At 43.7% G+C, this 13788-nt stretch overlaps 1 protein-coding gene across 1 annotated transcript; it reads right to left on the bottom strand.

Annotated features, from left to right (window-relative positions):
* Positions 1-1503: 1503 nt before the first annotated feature.
* LOC117294922 (probable ATP-dependent DNA helicase RecS) lies at positions 1504-4100 on the bottom strand. The gene is made up of 2 exons (XM_033777470.1): positions 3399-4100; positions 1504-2927 (listed from the first exon to the last, which is right to left on the bottom strand). The coding sequence occupies exons 1-2, from the start codon at positions 3947-3949 to the stop codon at positions 1640-1642; spliced, it is 1839 nt and encodes a 612-aa protein (XP_033633361.1). The 5' UTR covers positions 3950-4100; the 3' UTR covers positions 1504-1639.
* Positions 4101-13788: the final 9688 nt, after the last annotated feature.

Here is a 13788-nt window from a genome sequence, read left to right as displayed (position 1 = left end):
TCCTTCGAACCCAGTCACTAATGTTATGAATTGTAATGTCATTAACTCAAGCTGTGAATTGCCATACATCTACAAAATGTACATGTACACATTTTTTGTAGGTGTAAGTTTACTGTTTTGTAGGTGTAAGTTTACTGTTTTGTATGGTGTAAGTTTACTGTTTTGTATGGTGTAAGTTTACTGTTTTGTATGGTGCAAGTTCACTACACTAATCAAAATAATTAGAAATTTGAGATCAAAACTGCCTTAGTGATGTTTTCATACTTACATAATAAATTGTAAGTTGAGTTGTATTTATTGATGTGTTGTTGTTCGATAAAGTTCATAAATGTGAATAATGTTGACCAAATTTGTAAAGTCATAATAAACAAAAATTAAATTTGAATCAATCGAAAATTACTTCTTCGCCGCATGTTTCTTTCTAAAAGGGATATTCAAATTTTGACAATCAACGTTTTTGGTTGATAAATACTTGTGATTCGATTGCTTAAAAAAAATTGTTTTACACAGTTTAATAGGATCGTACAATTAGATACGTTGTTCTGCCATAAATTGACGTTTGTGTCAAACCTTTAAAATCGTTTACATTGTTTTGGTAGGAAATATTTTGGGAAAGCGGACAATTTATGGGAAGTAAGATAAGATACTTTGTTTTGCCATGAAATTTCGGGAAGAACATTACTAATGATTTTTTAATTAATGTTTGATGCATTGTTTTGCCATAAAAATACATTATTTAATATTAGTAACATAACTTGCATTATTGTCAATGAAATAACAAAAGTGGCAAATTAGACAATTTGTTTGGTAAAACAATGTAACTTCGCTTAAATATTAATAACAACAACACCATTTGTTCTTTTTAAACGATTTTTTTCTGGCTGATATGTCAACAACTCACAAATATTCTGTAACAGTTTGAGTTGAATAGAGAAATGCATTAAAAAATGGCAGACGATGAATCTTTGAAGCACTTTTTCTTAAAATGCTCATTTTCGAGTTGCATTGTTTTGCCATGTGACGGCCGTGAAAACTATGGCACTTCAGGGGGAGCCGTTTCTCACAATGTTTTATACCATCAACCTCTCCCATTACTCATCACCAAGAAATGTTTTATGCTTATAACTATTTTGAGTAATTAACTACCAATAGTATCCACTGCCCTTTAAGTACTCAACATTTATCTGATGATACACTGCTTCATGATTCAAAAGACGAAGATGACTTGACTTAAAGTATTTGGGTACTTTTTCAAAATGTCCATAGATTTACATTAAACTTACAGGGTTTGAAGATAATGATAGTGGAAAGCTTCCCTTCAAATATTAATTACTGAGGTGCTGTAGTTTTTGAGAAATGAGTAAAACAATGTCATGAAAATACGTTTGTAAATGCTTAAAATAATTTTCGTCTCATGACATTGTTTTACTCATTTCCAAAAAACTACAGCACCTCAGCACGTAATATTTTCAGGGAAGCTTTCTACTACCATTATCTTCAAACCGTGTAAGTTTAGTGTAAATCTGTGGACATTGTGTTTTTTGTCCTACAAAAAGTATGTACACCCTTTAAGGGCAAACATTTATAACACTTGTTACACACTGATTTACATGCATGTCAAAACCTGGTAAAATGACCTTCATGTAATTAAGTTACTGTCACTACTGTACCCATTTAAATCTATCTCTGCATATTCACCACTTATCAAGTCATCTTCATCTTCTGAATCATGAAGCAGTGTATCATCAGATAAATGTTGAGTACTCAATGACACATCACCTTGTCGACTCAAAGTTCTTTGGAGGATGTCCCATACTGTCAAAGCAATTGCCTTAGTTGAAAAAGGATACCTTTCACAAAACTGATCAAAGGTGAAAAGTAAGTTACATTGTGAAATAATATTTTTAACAGTACTAGCCGATAACCCACATGCCATGTCCCCCCCAGTATACAAATGGCGACTTACACCAACTAACAGAGTCTCCCTGTAATCATTCAGTTCATCGGTGAGTATTTCGAGCTCACCATCAGGTACAGAAACAGACTGGAGTTCAACTAACGAAGGTCCATGGGTCACTATACTGTGAATCTGTTGTTCAGGAAAAGATGGGTCGACTGAACAGATGTCTCCCTCACAAAGACATGCATGTGCACATACATCACAGCAATTGTGTTTCAAAATGTCCTCTGAATCTGTATGAGGGTTGGGGAAACTGTCCCTGACAATGCTGCGTCGGCAGGTAACACCCTGCATGAATTCCTTCATTTCATCAGTTGTCTTAACACACGATCCTGCACCCGGATATCCAATAAGGATGGCTACACTTTGCATACCGTCTCGTCCTGCTCTACCACTCAGTTGCATGAAGTCATCTAAATCTGCTGGGTGCCCAAGCATTATAATTGTGTGCACACCTTTGACGTCAATCCCCATCCCAAAGGCAATGGTCGCAAAAAGTACCCTAACCTCTCCATCCTCTTTGCCAAAACTGTCAATAATTATTCGCTGTACATCATCCTCAGTGTTGGTGTGGTACATGTTGAAATATCTGTGGTACTGCAGGGGAAGGAGGGACCTAAATATTGTATAGAGTTCACTAACCAATTTTCTTGATTGGCAATACACAATTACCCTGTTTGTTGCACTTCCGTTTTCCTTGATGTCTTCACTTAGCCACTCAAACAGACCCTCAAAGTTCTTTGTTGAAGTTTTTTCGACAGCATACTTGATGTTTGTTCGCTCTGGACTCTCCTCAATGAGAACATAGTTACGCATGGATAGACTATCAACAATTGTCTTTCTTGCCTTCTTTGTTGCTGTGGCAGTTAATGCTACAACTGATGTAGACAATTTCAGCAAGGAGCGTAGCTCTCCAAGCTGGCTATAGCACTTTCTGAATGCACTACTCTGTCCAGATGAGTGACCCCTGTAAATGAGAAGAAGTAAGCAAAAGGAAACAGATTTTTACTTACCAAGTAACAAGTCCTTAATATTTTGTTTTAATGTCTAATATGTCTGATTAATGTATCCTCTTCAAAATATCATATATTCCCTACTACAACATAGAGAATATAGATCAAGAATTCATACGATCAACACTTTCAATTTGGATGTATGGTTTTCAGATAATTGTTGTAACTGTCCAGTCCTAACGTTTGGTCACATTATTGCCCCTACTAAGGAGAACAAACAGGGCCCCAGTTACTGGGCCTAGGTCTAATATGAGTATGATTTCTTAATAAAGATATGTTGAAATGTTTACTTTTTAGTTATTGTTTATATTGATATGAACAAAAAATCGGCCATAAAATATAAACTGATTTGTAATTTGTAATGTGTACAATACATAAATACAAAGTAAATAACCAAGTCCATACTGTACACATAAAATGCTTACCATTTAGTCACACAATGGCTTTCGTCAATGAACAAAGCCGAGCACCTTCCCCTCACTGCTTGGAGGAGTTCTTTGCCTCGATGTCCGCACAGCGTCTCTGGACTTGAAAAAATAATGGACAACTTGCTGATATTCTCCAGGACACTATCCGTCACCCCAGATGTAATGTCTGCAGCTTGGAGACCTATTTTGCGAACTCTTTCCAGCTGTTCAATAACGAGGGCTTTCAACGGAAGGACAACAATAACTAAATATTTCTCGGCATCTTCATGGAGATCCCCTTCACTTTCAGTTTCAGCATGGTCGACACTTCTAACAAAGTCTAAAACTATCGGCGCCGCTTGAAAAATAACACTTTTTCCAAACCCCGTTGGTAAATTAATAAAAAGGTCGTGACCTTCAACTAGCTGTTTGAGAGCTGCAGATTGCTGGCTTTTCAGTCCTTCTCTGAGACTTAATTTTTCGGAAACAGTCGCGAACGCTTGATCAAGGGAACGCACGTCAGTGCCAGCAGCCATTTTTCTTGTAATAACAACAACATAAAAATACATGTAATGTACATGTACTGTGTAGATTATATACCAAGTTTATTCTACACACACGTAGATCAATGCCACTCGCCTGGGAACAAGACCTTGTTAAATTTCCATATTCATCAAAATTTAGCCCGCAAAGAAAATGTTTGCATATTCAATCACAATCCGTGACGTGTACATAAATTATGCAAATTAGATTGAACGAATGTCCCAAGACTCTCCTGTGATAGCGGTTCTCCTGTGATAGCGGTTCGTGGTTGATAGCGCGTTGGGGTGATAGCGCGCCCTCTTGTGACAAATCCAGGAGAGTCTTGAACCAAGACTAGGATGTAGCTTGTAGTCAGGCACCCTCTGCAATGTGGCTTGTAGTCAGGCACCCTCTGGGATGTGGCTTGTAGTCAGGCACCCTCTGGGATGTAGCTCATAGCCAGGCACCCTCTGGGATGTTGTCAGCAGCAGGTAGCACCACATCCCCAGCAGAACTGCAGACTCCTGAAATTTATACCAATCGAGTCAAATCAACAAGTGTAACACTGCATGTCTCTATGTGGGTCTGTACATAAGCCCTTTTGATTAATTATGATCAGAATTTGGAAATTTACCTATGTTTGGTGCGCTTCAATCACATGGGATGATGTCCTCTAGGCAGGCACCCTCTGGGATGTAGCTTGTAGTCAGGCACCCTCTGGGATGTTGGCTTGTAGTCGGCAACCCTCATGGGATGTGGCTTGTAGTCAAGCACCCTCTGGGATGTAGCTGTAGTCAGGCACCCTCTGGGATGTGCTTGTAGTCAGGCACCTCTGGGAGTGGCTCGTAGTCAGGCACCCTCTGGTATGTAGCTTGTAGCCAGGCACCCTCTGGGATGTTGTCAGCAGCAGGTAGCACCACATCCCCAGCAGGACTGCAGACTCCTAAAATATATACCAATCGAGTCAAATCAACAAGTGTAACACTACATGTCTCTATGTGGGTCTGTACGTAAGCCCTTTTGATTAATTATGATCAGAATTTGGAAATTTACATATGTTTTGTGCGCTTCAATCACATGGGATGATGTCCTCTAGGCAGGCACCCTCTGGGATGTGGCTTGTAGTCAGGCACCCTCTGGGATGTGGCTTGTAGTCAGGCACCCTCTGGGATGTGGCTTGTAGTCAGGCACCCTCTGGGATGTGGCTTGTAGTCAGGCACCCTCTGGGATGTGGCTGTAGTCAGGCACCCTCTGGGATGTGGCTTGTAGTCAGGCACCCTCTGGGATGTGGCTTGTAGTCAGGCACCCTCTGGGATGTGGCTTGTAGTCAGGCACCCTCTGGGATGTGGCTTGTAGTCAGGCACCCTCTGGGATGTGGCTTGTAGTCAGGCACCCTCTGGGATGTGGCTTGTAGTCAGGCACCCTCTGGGATGTGGCTCGTAGTCAGGCAACCTCTGGGATGTGGCTCGTAGTCAGGCACCCTCTGGTATGTAGCTCGTAGCCAGGCACCCTCTAGGATGTTGTCAGCAGCAGGTAGCACCACATCCCCAGCAGAACTGCAGACTCCTGAAATATATACCAATCGAGTCAAATCAACAAGTGTAACACTGCATGTCTCTATGTGGGTCTGTACATAAGCCCTTTTGATTAATTATGATCAGCATTTTGGAAATTTACCCGTGTTTGGTGCGCTTCAATCACATGGGATGATGTCCTCTAGGCAGGCACCCTCTGGGATGTGGCTTGTAGTCAGGCACCCTATGGGATGTGGCTTGTAGTCAGGCACCCTCTGGGATGTAGCTCGTAGCCAGGCACCCTCTGGGATGTTGTCAGCAGCAGGTAGCACCCATCCCCAGCAGAACTGCAGACTCCTGAAATATATACCAATCGAGTCAAATCAACAAGTGTAACACTGCATGTCTCTATGTGGGTCTGTACATAAGCCCTTTTGATTAATTATGATCAGAATTTGGAAATTTATCTATGTTTGGTGCGCTTCAATCACATGGGATGATATCCTCTAGTCAGGCACTCTCTGGGATGTAGCTTGTAGTCAGGCACCCTCTGGGATGTGGCTTGTAGTCAGGCACCCTCTGGGATGTGGCTTGTAGTCAGGCACCCTCTGGGATGTGGCTTGTAGTCAAGCACCCTCTGGGATGTAGCTTGTAGTCAGGCACCCTCTGGGATGTGGCTCGTTGTCAGGCACCCTCTGGGATGTAGCTCGTAGCCAGGCACTTTCTAGGATGTTGTCAGCAGCAGGTAGCACCACATCCCCAGCAGAACTGCAGACTCCTGAAATATTTACCAATCGAGTCAAATCAACATGTGTAACACTGCATGTCTCTATGTGGGTCTGTACATAGCCCTTTTGATTAATTATGATCAGAATTTGGAAATTTACCTATGTTTGGTGCGCTACAATCACATGGGATGAAGTCCTCTAGGCAGGCACCCTATGGGATGTGGCTTGTAGTCAGTCCCCTCTGGGATGTAGCTCGTAGCCAGGCACCCTCTGGGATGTTGTCAGCAGCAGGTAGCACCCATCCCCAGCAGAACTGCAGACTCCTGAAATATATACCAATCGAGTCAAATCAACAAGTGTAACACTGCATGTCTCTATGTGGGTCTGTACATAGCCCTTTTGATTAATTATGATCAGAATTTGGAAATTTACCTATGTTTGGTGCGCTACAATCACATGGGATGAAGTCCTCTAGGCAGGCACCCTCTGGGATGTGGCTTGTAGTCAGGCACCCTCTGGGATGTGGCTCGTAGTCAGGCACCCTCTGGGATGTGGCTTGTAGTCAGGCACCCTCTGGGATGTGGCTCGTAGTCTGGCACCCTCTGGTATGTAGCTCGTAGCCAGGCACCCTCTGGGATGTTGTCAGCAGCAGGTAGCACCACATCCCCAGCAGAACTGCAGACTCCTAAAATATATACCAATCGAGTCAAATCAACAAGTGTAACACTGCATGTCTCTATGTGGGTCTGTACGTAAGCCCTTTTGATTAATTATGATCAGAATTTGGAAATTTACATATGTTTTGTGCGCTTCAATCACATGGGATGATGTCCTCTAGGCAGGCACCCTCTGGGATGTGGCTTGTAGTCAGGCACCCTCTGGGATGTGGCTTGTAGTCAGGCACCCTCTGGGATGTGGCTTGTAGTCAGGCACCCTCTGGGATGTGGCTTGTAGTCAGGCACCCTCTGGGATGTGGCTGTAGTCAGGCACCCTCTGGGATGTGGCTTGTAGTCAGGCACCCTCTGGGATGTGGCTTGTAGTCAGGCACCCTCTGGGATGTGGCTTGTAGTCAGGCACCCTCTGGGATGTGGCTTGTAGTCAGGCACCCTCTGGGATGTGGCTTGTAGTCAGGCACCCTCTGGGATGTGGCTTGTAGTCAGGCACCCTCTGGGATGTGGCTCGTAGTCAGGCAACCTCTGGGATGTGGCTCGTAGTCAGGCACCCTCTGGTATGTAGCTCGTAGCCAGGCACCCTCTAGGATGTTGTCAGCAGCAGGTAGCACCACATCCCCAGCAGAACTGCAGACTCCTGAAATATATACCAATCGAGTCAAATCAACAAGTGTAACACTGCATGTCTCTATGTGGGTCTGTACATAAGCCCTTTTGATTAATTATGATCAGAATTTGGAAATTTACCCGTGTTTGGTGCGCTTCAATCACATGGGATGATGTCCTCTAGGCAGGCACCCTCTGGGATGTGGCTTGTAGTCAGGCACCCTATGGGATGTGGCTTGTAGTCAGGCACCCTCTGGGATGTAGCTCGAAGCCAGGCACCCTCTGGGATGTTGTCAGCAGCAGGTAGCACCCATCCCCAGCAGAACTGCAGACTCCTGAAATATATACCAATCGAGTCAAATCAACAAGTGTAACACTGCATGTCTCTATGTGGGTCTGTACATAAGCCCTTTTGATTAATTATGATCAGAATTTGAAAATTTATCTATGTTTGGTGCGCTTCAACCACATGGGATGATATCCTCTAGTCAGGCACTCTCTGGGATGTAGCTTGTAGTCAGGCACCCTCTGGGATGTGGCTTGTAGTCAGGCACCCTCTGGGATGTGGCTTGTAGTCAAGCACCCTCTGGGATGTAGCTTGTAGTCAGGCACCCTCTGGGATGTGGCTCGTTGTCAGGCACCCTCTGGGATGTAGCTCGTAGCCAGGCACCCTCTAGGATGTTGTCAGCAGCAGGTAGCACCACATCCCCAGCAGAACTGCAGACTCCTGAAATATTTACCAATCGAGTCAAATCAACAAGTTTAACACTGCATGTCTCTATGTGGGTCTGTACATAAGCCCTTTTGATTAATTATGATCAGAATTTGGAAATTTACCTATGTTTGGTGCGCTACAATCACATGGGATGAAGTCCTCTAGGCAGGCACCCTCTGGAATGTGGCTTGTAGTCAGGCACCCTCTGGGATGTGGCTTGTAGTCAGGCACCCTCTGGGATGTGGCTTGTAGTCAGGCACCCTCTGGGATGTGGCTCGTAGTCGGGCACCCTCTGGTATGTAGCTCGTAGCCAGGCACCCTCTGGGATGTTGTCAGCAGCAGGTAGCACCACATCCCCAGCAGAACTGCAGACTCCTAAAATATATACCAATCGAGTCAAATCAACAAGTGTAACACTGCATGTCTCTATGTGGGTCTGTACGTAAGCCCTTTTGATTAATTATGATCAGAATTTGGAAATTTACATATGTTTTGTGCGCTTCAATTACATGGGATGATGTCCTCTAGGCAGGCACCCTCTGGGATGTGGCTTGTAGTCAGGCACCCTCTGGGATGTGGCTTGTAGTCAGGCACCCTCTGGGATGTAGCTTGTAGTCAGGCACCCTCTGGGATGTGGCTGTAGTCAGGCACCCTCTGGGATGTTGCTTGTAGTCACGCACCCTCTGGGATGTGGCTTGTAGTCAGGCACCCTCTGGGATGTGGCTTGTAGTCAGGCACCCTCTGGGATGTGGCTCGTAGTCAGGCACCCTCTGGGATGTAGCTCGTAGCCAGGCACCCTCTGGGATGTTGTCAGCAGCAGGTAGCACCACATCCCCAGCAGAACTGCAGACTCCTGAAATTTATACCAATCGAGTCAAATCAACAAGTGTAACACTGCATGTCTCTATGTGGGTCTGTACATAAGCCCTTTTGATTAATTATGATCAGAATTTGGAAATTTACCTATGTTTTGTGCGCTTCAATCACATGGGATGATGTCCTCTAGGCAGGCTTCCTCTGGGATGTGGCTTGTAGTCAGGCACCCTCTGGGATGTGGCTTGTAGTCAGGCACCCTCTGGGATGTGGCTTGTAGTCAGGCACCCTCTGGGATGTGGCTTGTAGTCAGGCACCCTCTGGGATGTGGCTTGTAGTCAGGCACCCTCTGGGATGTGGCTTGTAGTCAGGCACCCTCTGGGATGTGGCTTGTAGTCAGGCACCCTCTGGGATGTGGCTTGTAGTCAGGCACCCTCTGGGATGTGGCTCGTAGTCAGGCACCCTCTGGGATGTAGCTCGTAGCCAGGCACCCTCTGGGATGTTGTCAGCAGCAGGTAGCACCACATCCCCAGCAGAACTGCAGACTCCTGAAATTTATACCAATCGAGTCAAATCAACAAGTGTAACACTGCATGTCTCTATGTGGGTCTGTACATAAGCCCTTTTGATTAATTATGATCAGAATTTGGAAATTTACCTATGTTTTGTGCGCTTCAATCACATGGGATGATGTCCTCTAGGCAGGCTTCCTCTGGGATGTGGCTTGTAGTCAGGCACCCTCTGGGATGTGGCTTGTAGTCAGGCACCCTCTGGGATGTGGCTTGTAGTCAGGCACCCTCTGGGATGTGGCTTGTAGTCAGGCACCCTCTGGGATGTGGCTTGTAGTCAGGCACCCTCTGGGATGTGGCTTGTAGTCAGGCACCCTCTGGGATGTGGCTTGTAGTCAGGCACCCTCTGGGATGTGGCTCGTAGTCAGGCACCCTCTGGGATGTAGCTCGTAGCCAGGCACCCTCTGGGATGTTGTCAGCAGGAGGTAGCACCACATCTCCAGCAGAACTGCAGACTCCTGAAATATATACAAATCGAGTCAAATCAACAAGTGTAACACTGCATGTCTCTAAGTGGGTCTGTACATAAGCCCTTTTGATTAATTATGATCAGAATTTGGAAATTTACCTATGTTTGGTGCGCTTCAATCACATGGGATGATGTCCTCTAGGCAGGCACCCTCTGGGATGTGGCTTGTAGTCAGGCACTCTCTGGGATGTGGCTTGTATTCAGGCACCCTCTGATACTACAACTGATGCTACAACTGATGCTACAACTGGTACTACAACTGGTACTACAACTGGTACTACAACTGATGCTACAACTGATGCTACAACTGATGCTACAACTGATACTACAACTGATACTACAACTGATACTACAACTGAAGCTACAACTGATGCTACAACTGATGCTACAACTGATGCTACAACTGATGCTACAACTGATGCTACAACTGATGCTACAACTGATGCTACAACTGATGCTACAACTGATGCTACAACTGATGCTACAACTGATGCTACAACTGATACTACAACTGATACTACAACTGATACTACAACTGATACTACAACTGATACTACAACTGATACTAAAACTGATACTACAACTGATACTACAACTGATGCTACAACTGATGCTACAACTGATGCTACAACTGATGCTACAACTGATGCTACAACTGATGCTACAACTGATGCTACAACTGATGCTACAACTGATGCTACAACTGATGCTACAACTGATGCTACAACTGATGCTACAACTGATGCTACAACTGATGCTACAACTGATGCTACAACTGATACTACAACTGATACTACAACTGATACTACAACTGATACTACAACTGATACTACAACTGATACTACAACTGATACTACAACTGGTGCTACAACTGGTGCTACAACTGATGCTACAACTGGTGCTACAACTGGTGCTACAACTGATACTACAACTGATACTACAACTGATACTACAACTGATACTACAACTGATACTACAACTGATACTACAACTGATACTACAACTGATACTACAACTGATACTACAACTGATACTACAACTGATGCTACAACTGATGCTACAACTGATGCTACAACTGATGCTACAACTGATGCTACAACTGATGCTACAACTGATGCTACAACTGATACTACAACTGATACTACAACTGATGCTACAACTGATACTACAACTGATACTACAACTGATACTACAACTGATACTACAACTGATGCTACAACTGATGCTACAACTGATGCTACAACTGATGCTACAACTGATGCTACAACTGATGCTACAACTGATGCTACAACTGATACTACAACTGATGCTACAACTGATACTACAACTGATACTAGAACTGATGCTACAACTGATACTACAACTGATACTACAACTGGTACTACAACTGGTACTACAACTGATGCTACAACTGATGCTACAACTGATGCTACAACTGATGCTACAACTGATGCTACAACTGATGCTACAACTGATGCTACAACTGATGCTACAACTGATGCTACAACTGATGCTACAACTGATACTACAACTGATACTACAACTGATGCTACAACTGATGCTACAACTGATGCTACAACTGATGCTACAACTGATGCTACAACTGATGCTACAACTGATGCTACAACTGATGCTACAACTGATGCTACAACTGATGCTACAACTGATACTACAACTGATACTACAACTGATACTACAACTGATGCTACAACTGATGCTACAACTGATGCTACAACTGATGCTACAACTGGTGCTACATCTGGTGCTACAACTGATGCTACAACTGATACTACAACTGATGCTACAACTGATGCTACAACTGATGCTACAACTGATGCTACAACTGATACTACAACTGATACTACAACTGATGCTACAACTGATGCTACAACTGATGCTACAACTGGTACTACATCTGGTGCTACAACTGATACTACAACTGATACTACAACTGATGCTACAACTGATGCTACAACTGATGCTACAACTGATGCTACAACTGATGCTACAACTGATGCTACAACTGATGCTACAACTGATGCTACAACTGATGCTACAACTGATGCTACAACTGATGCTACAACTGATGCTACAACTGATGCTACAACTGATGCTACAACTGATACTACAACTGATACTACAACTGATACTACAACTGATACTACAACTGATACTACAACTGATGCTACAACTGATGCTACAACTGATACTACAACTGATGCTACAACTGATGCTACAACTGATGCTACAACTGATGCTACAACTGATGCTACAACTGATGCTACAACTGGTACTACAACTGGTACTACAACTGATGCTACAACTGATGCTACAACTGATGCTACAACTGATACTACAACTGATACTACAACTGATACTACAACTGATACTACAACTGATACTACAACTGATGCTACAACTGATACTACAACTGATACTACAACTGATGCTACAAATGATACTACAACTGATGCTACAACTGATGCTACAACTGGTACTACAACTGGTGCTACAACTGGTGCTACAACTGATGCTACAACTGATGCTACAACTGGTACTACAACTGGTACTACAACTGATGCTACAACTGATACTACAACTGATGCTACAACTGATGCTACAACTGATGCTACAACTGATGCTACAACTGATGCTACAACTGATGCTACAACTGATGCTACAACTGGTACTACAACTGATGCTACAACTGGTGCTACAACTGATGCTACAACTGATGCTACAACTGATGCTACATCTGATGCTACAACTGATACTACAACTGATACTACAACTGATGCTACAACTGATGCTACAACTGATGCTACAACTGATGCTACAACTGGTACTACATCTGGTGCTACAACTGATGCTACAACTGATGCTACAACTGATGCTACAACTGATGCTACAACTGATGCTACAACTGATGCTACAACTGATGCTACAACTGATGCTACAACTGATGCTACAACTGATGCTACAACTGATGCTACAACTGATGCTACAACTGATGCTACAACTGATGCTACAACTGATGCTACAACTGATGCTACAACTGATGCTACAACTGATGCTACAACTGATGCTACAACTGATGCTACAACTGATGCTACAACTGATGCTACAACTGATGCTACAACTGATGCTACAACTGATGCTACAACTGATGCTACAACTGATGCTACAACTGATGCTACAACTGATGCTACAACTGGTGCTACAACTGGTGCTACAACTGGTGCTACAACTGGTGCTACAACTGGTGCTACAACTGGTGCTACAACTGGTGCTACAACTGGTGCTACAACTGGTGCTACAACTGATGCTACAACTGATGCTACAACTGGTGCTACAACTGATGCTACAACTGATGCTACAACTGATGCTACAACTGATGCTACAACTGATGCTACAACTGATGCTACAACTGATGCTACAACTGATGCTACAACTGATGCTACAACTGATGCTACAACTGATGCTACAACTGATGCTACAACTGATGCTACAACTGATGCTACAACTGATGCTACAACTGATGCTACAACTGATGCTACAACTGATGCTACAACTGATGCTACAACTGATGCTACAACTGATGCTACAACTGATGCTACAACTGATGCTACAACTGATGCTACAACTGATGCTACAACTGATGCTACAACTGATGCTACAACTGATGCTACAACTGATGCTACAACTGATGCTACAACTGATGCTACAACTGATGCTACAACTGATGCTACAACTGATGCTACAACTGATGCTACAACTGATGCTACAACTGATGCTACAACT

This window comes from Asterias rubens, chromosome 9 (assembly GCF_902459465.1).
Source record: "Asterias rubens chromosome 9, eAstRub1.3, whole genome shotgun sequence".
In the NCBI taxonomy this organism is placed as follows: domain Eukaryota; kingdom Metazoa; phylum Echinodermata; class Asteroidea; order Forcipulatida; family Asteriidae; genus Asterias; species Asterias rubens.
Note: the sequence above shows the minus strand (reverse complement) of the source record. Positions and strands in the feature narration are given on the sequence as shown.

Excerpts from the sequence above, each read along its gene's own strand:
- LOC117294922 (XM_033777470.1), bottom strand. The coding sequence starts at position 3,949 with ATGTATTTTTATGTTGTTGTTATTACAAGAAAAATGGCTGCTGGCACT. Across the intron at positions 2,928-3,398 it reads AGCCATTGTGTGACTAAATG|GGGTCACTCATCTGGACAGA; the intron begins GTAAGCATTTTA and ends TCTCATTTACAG.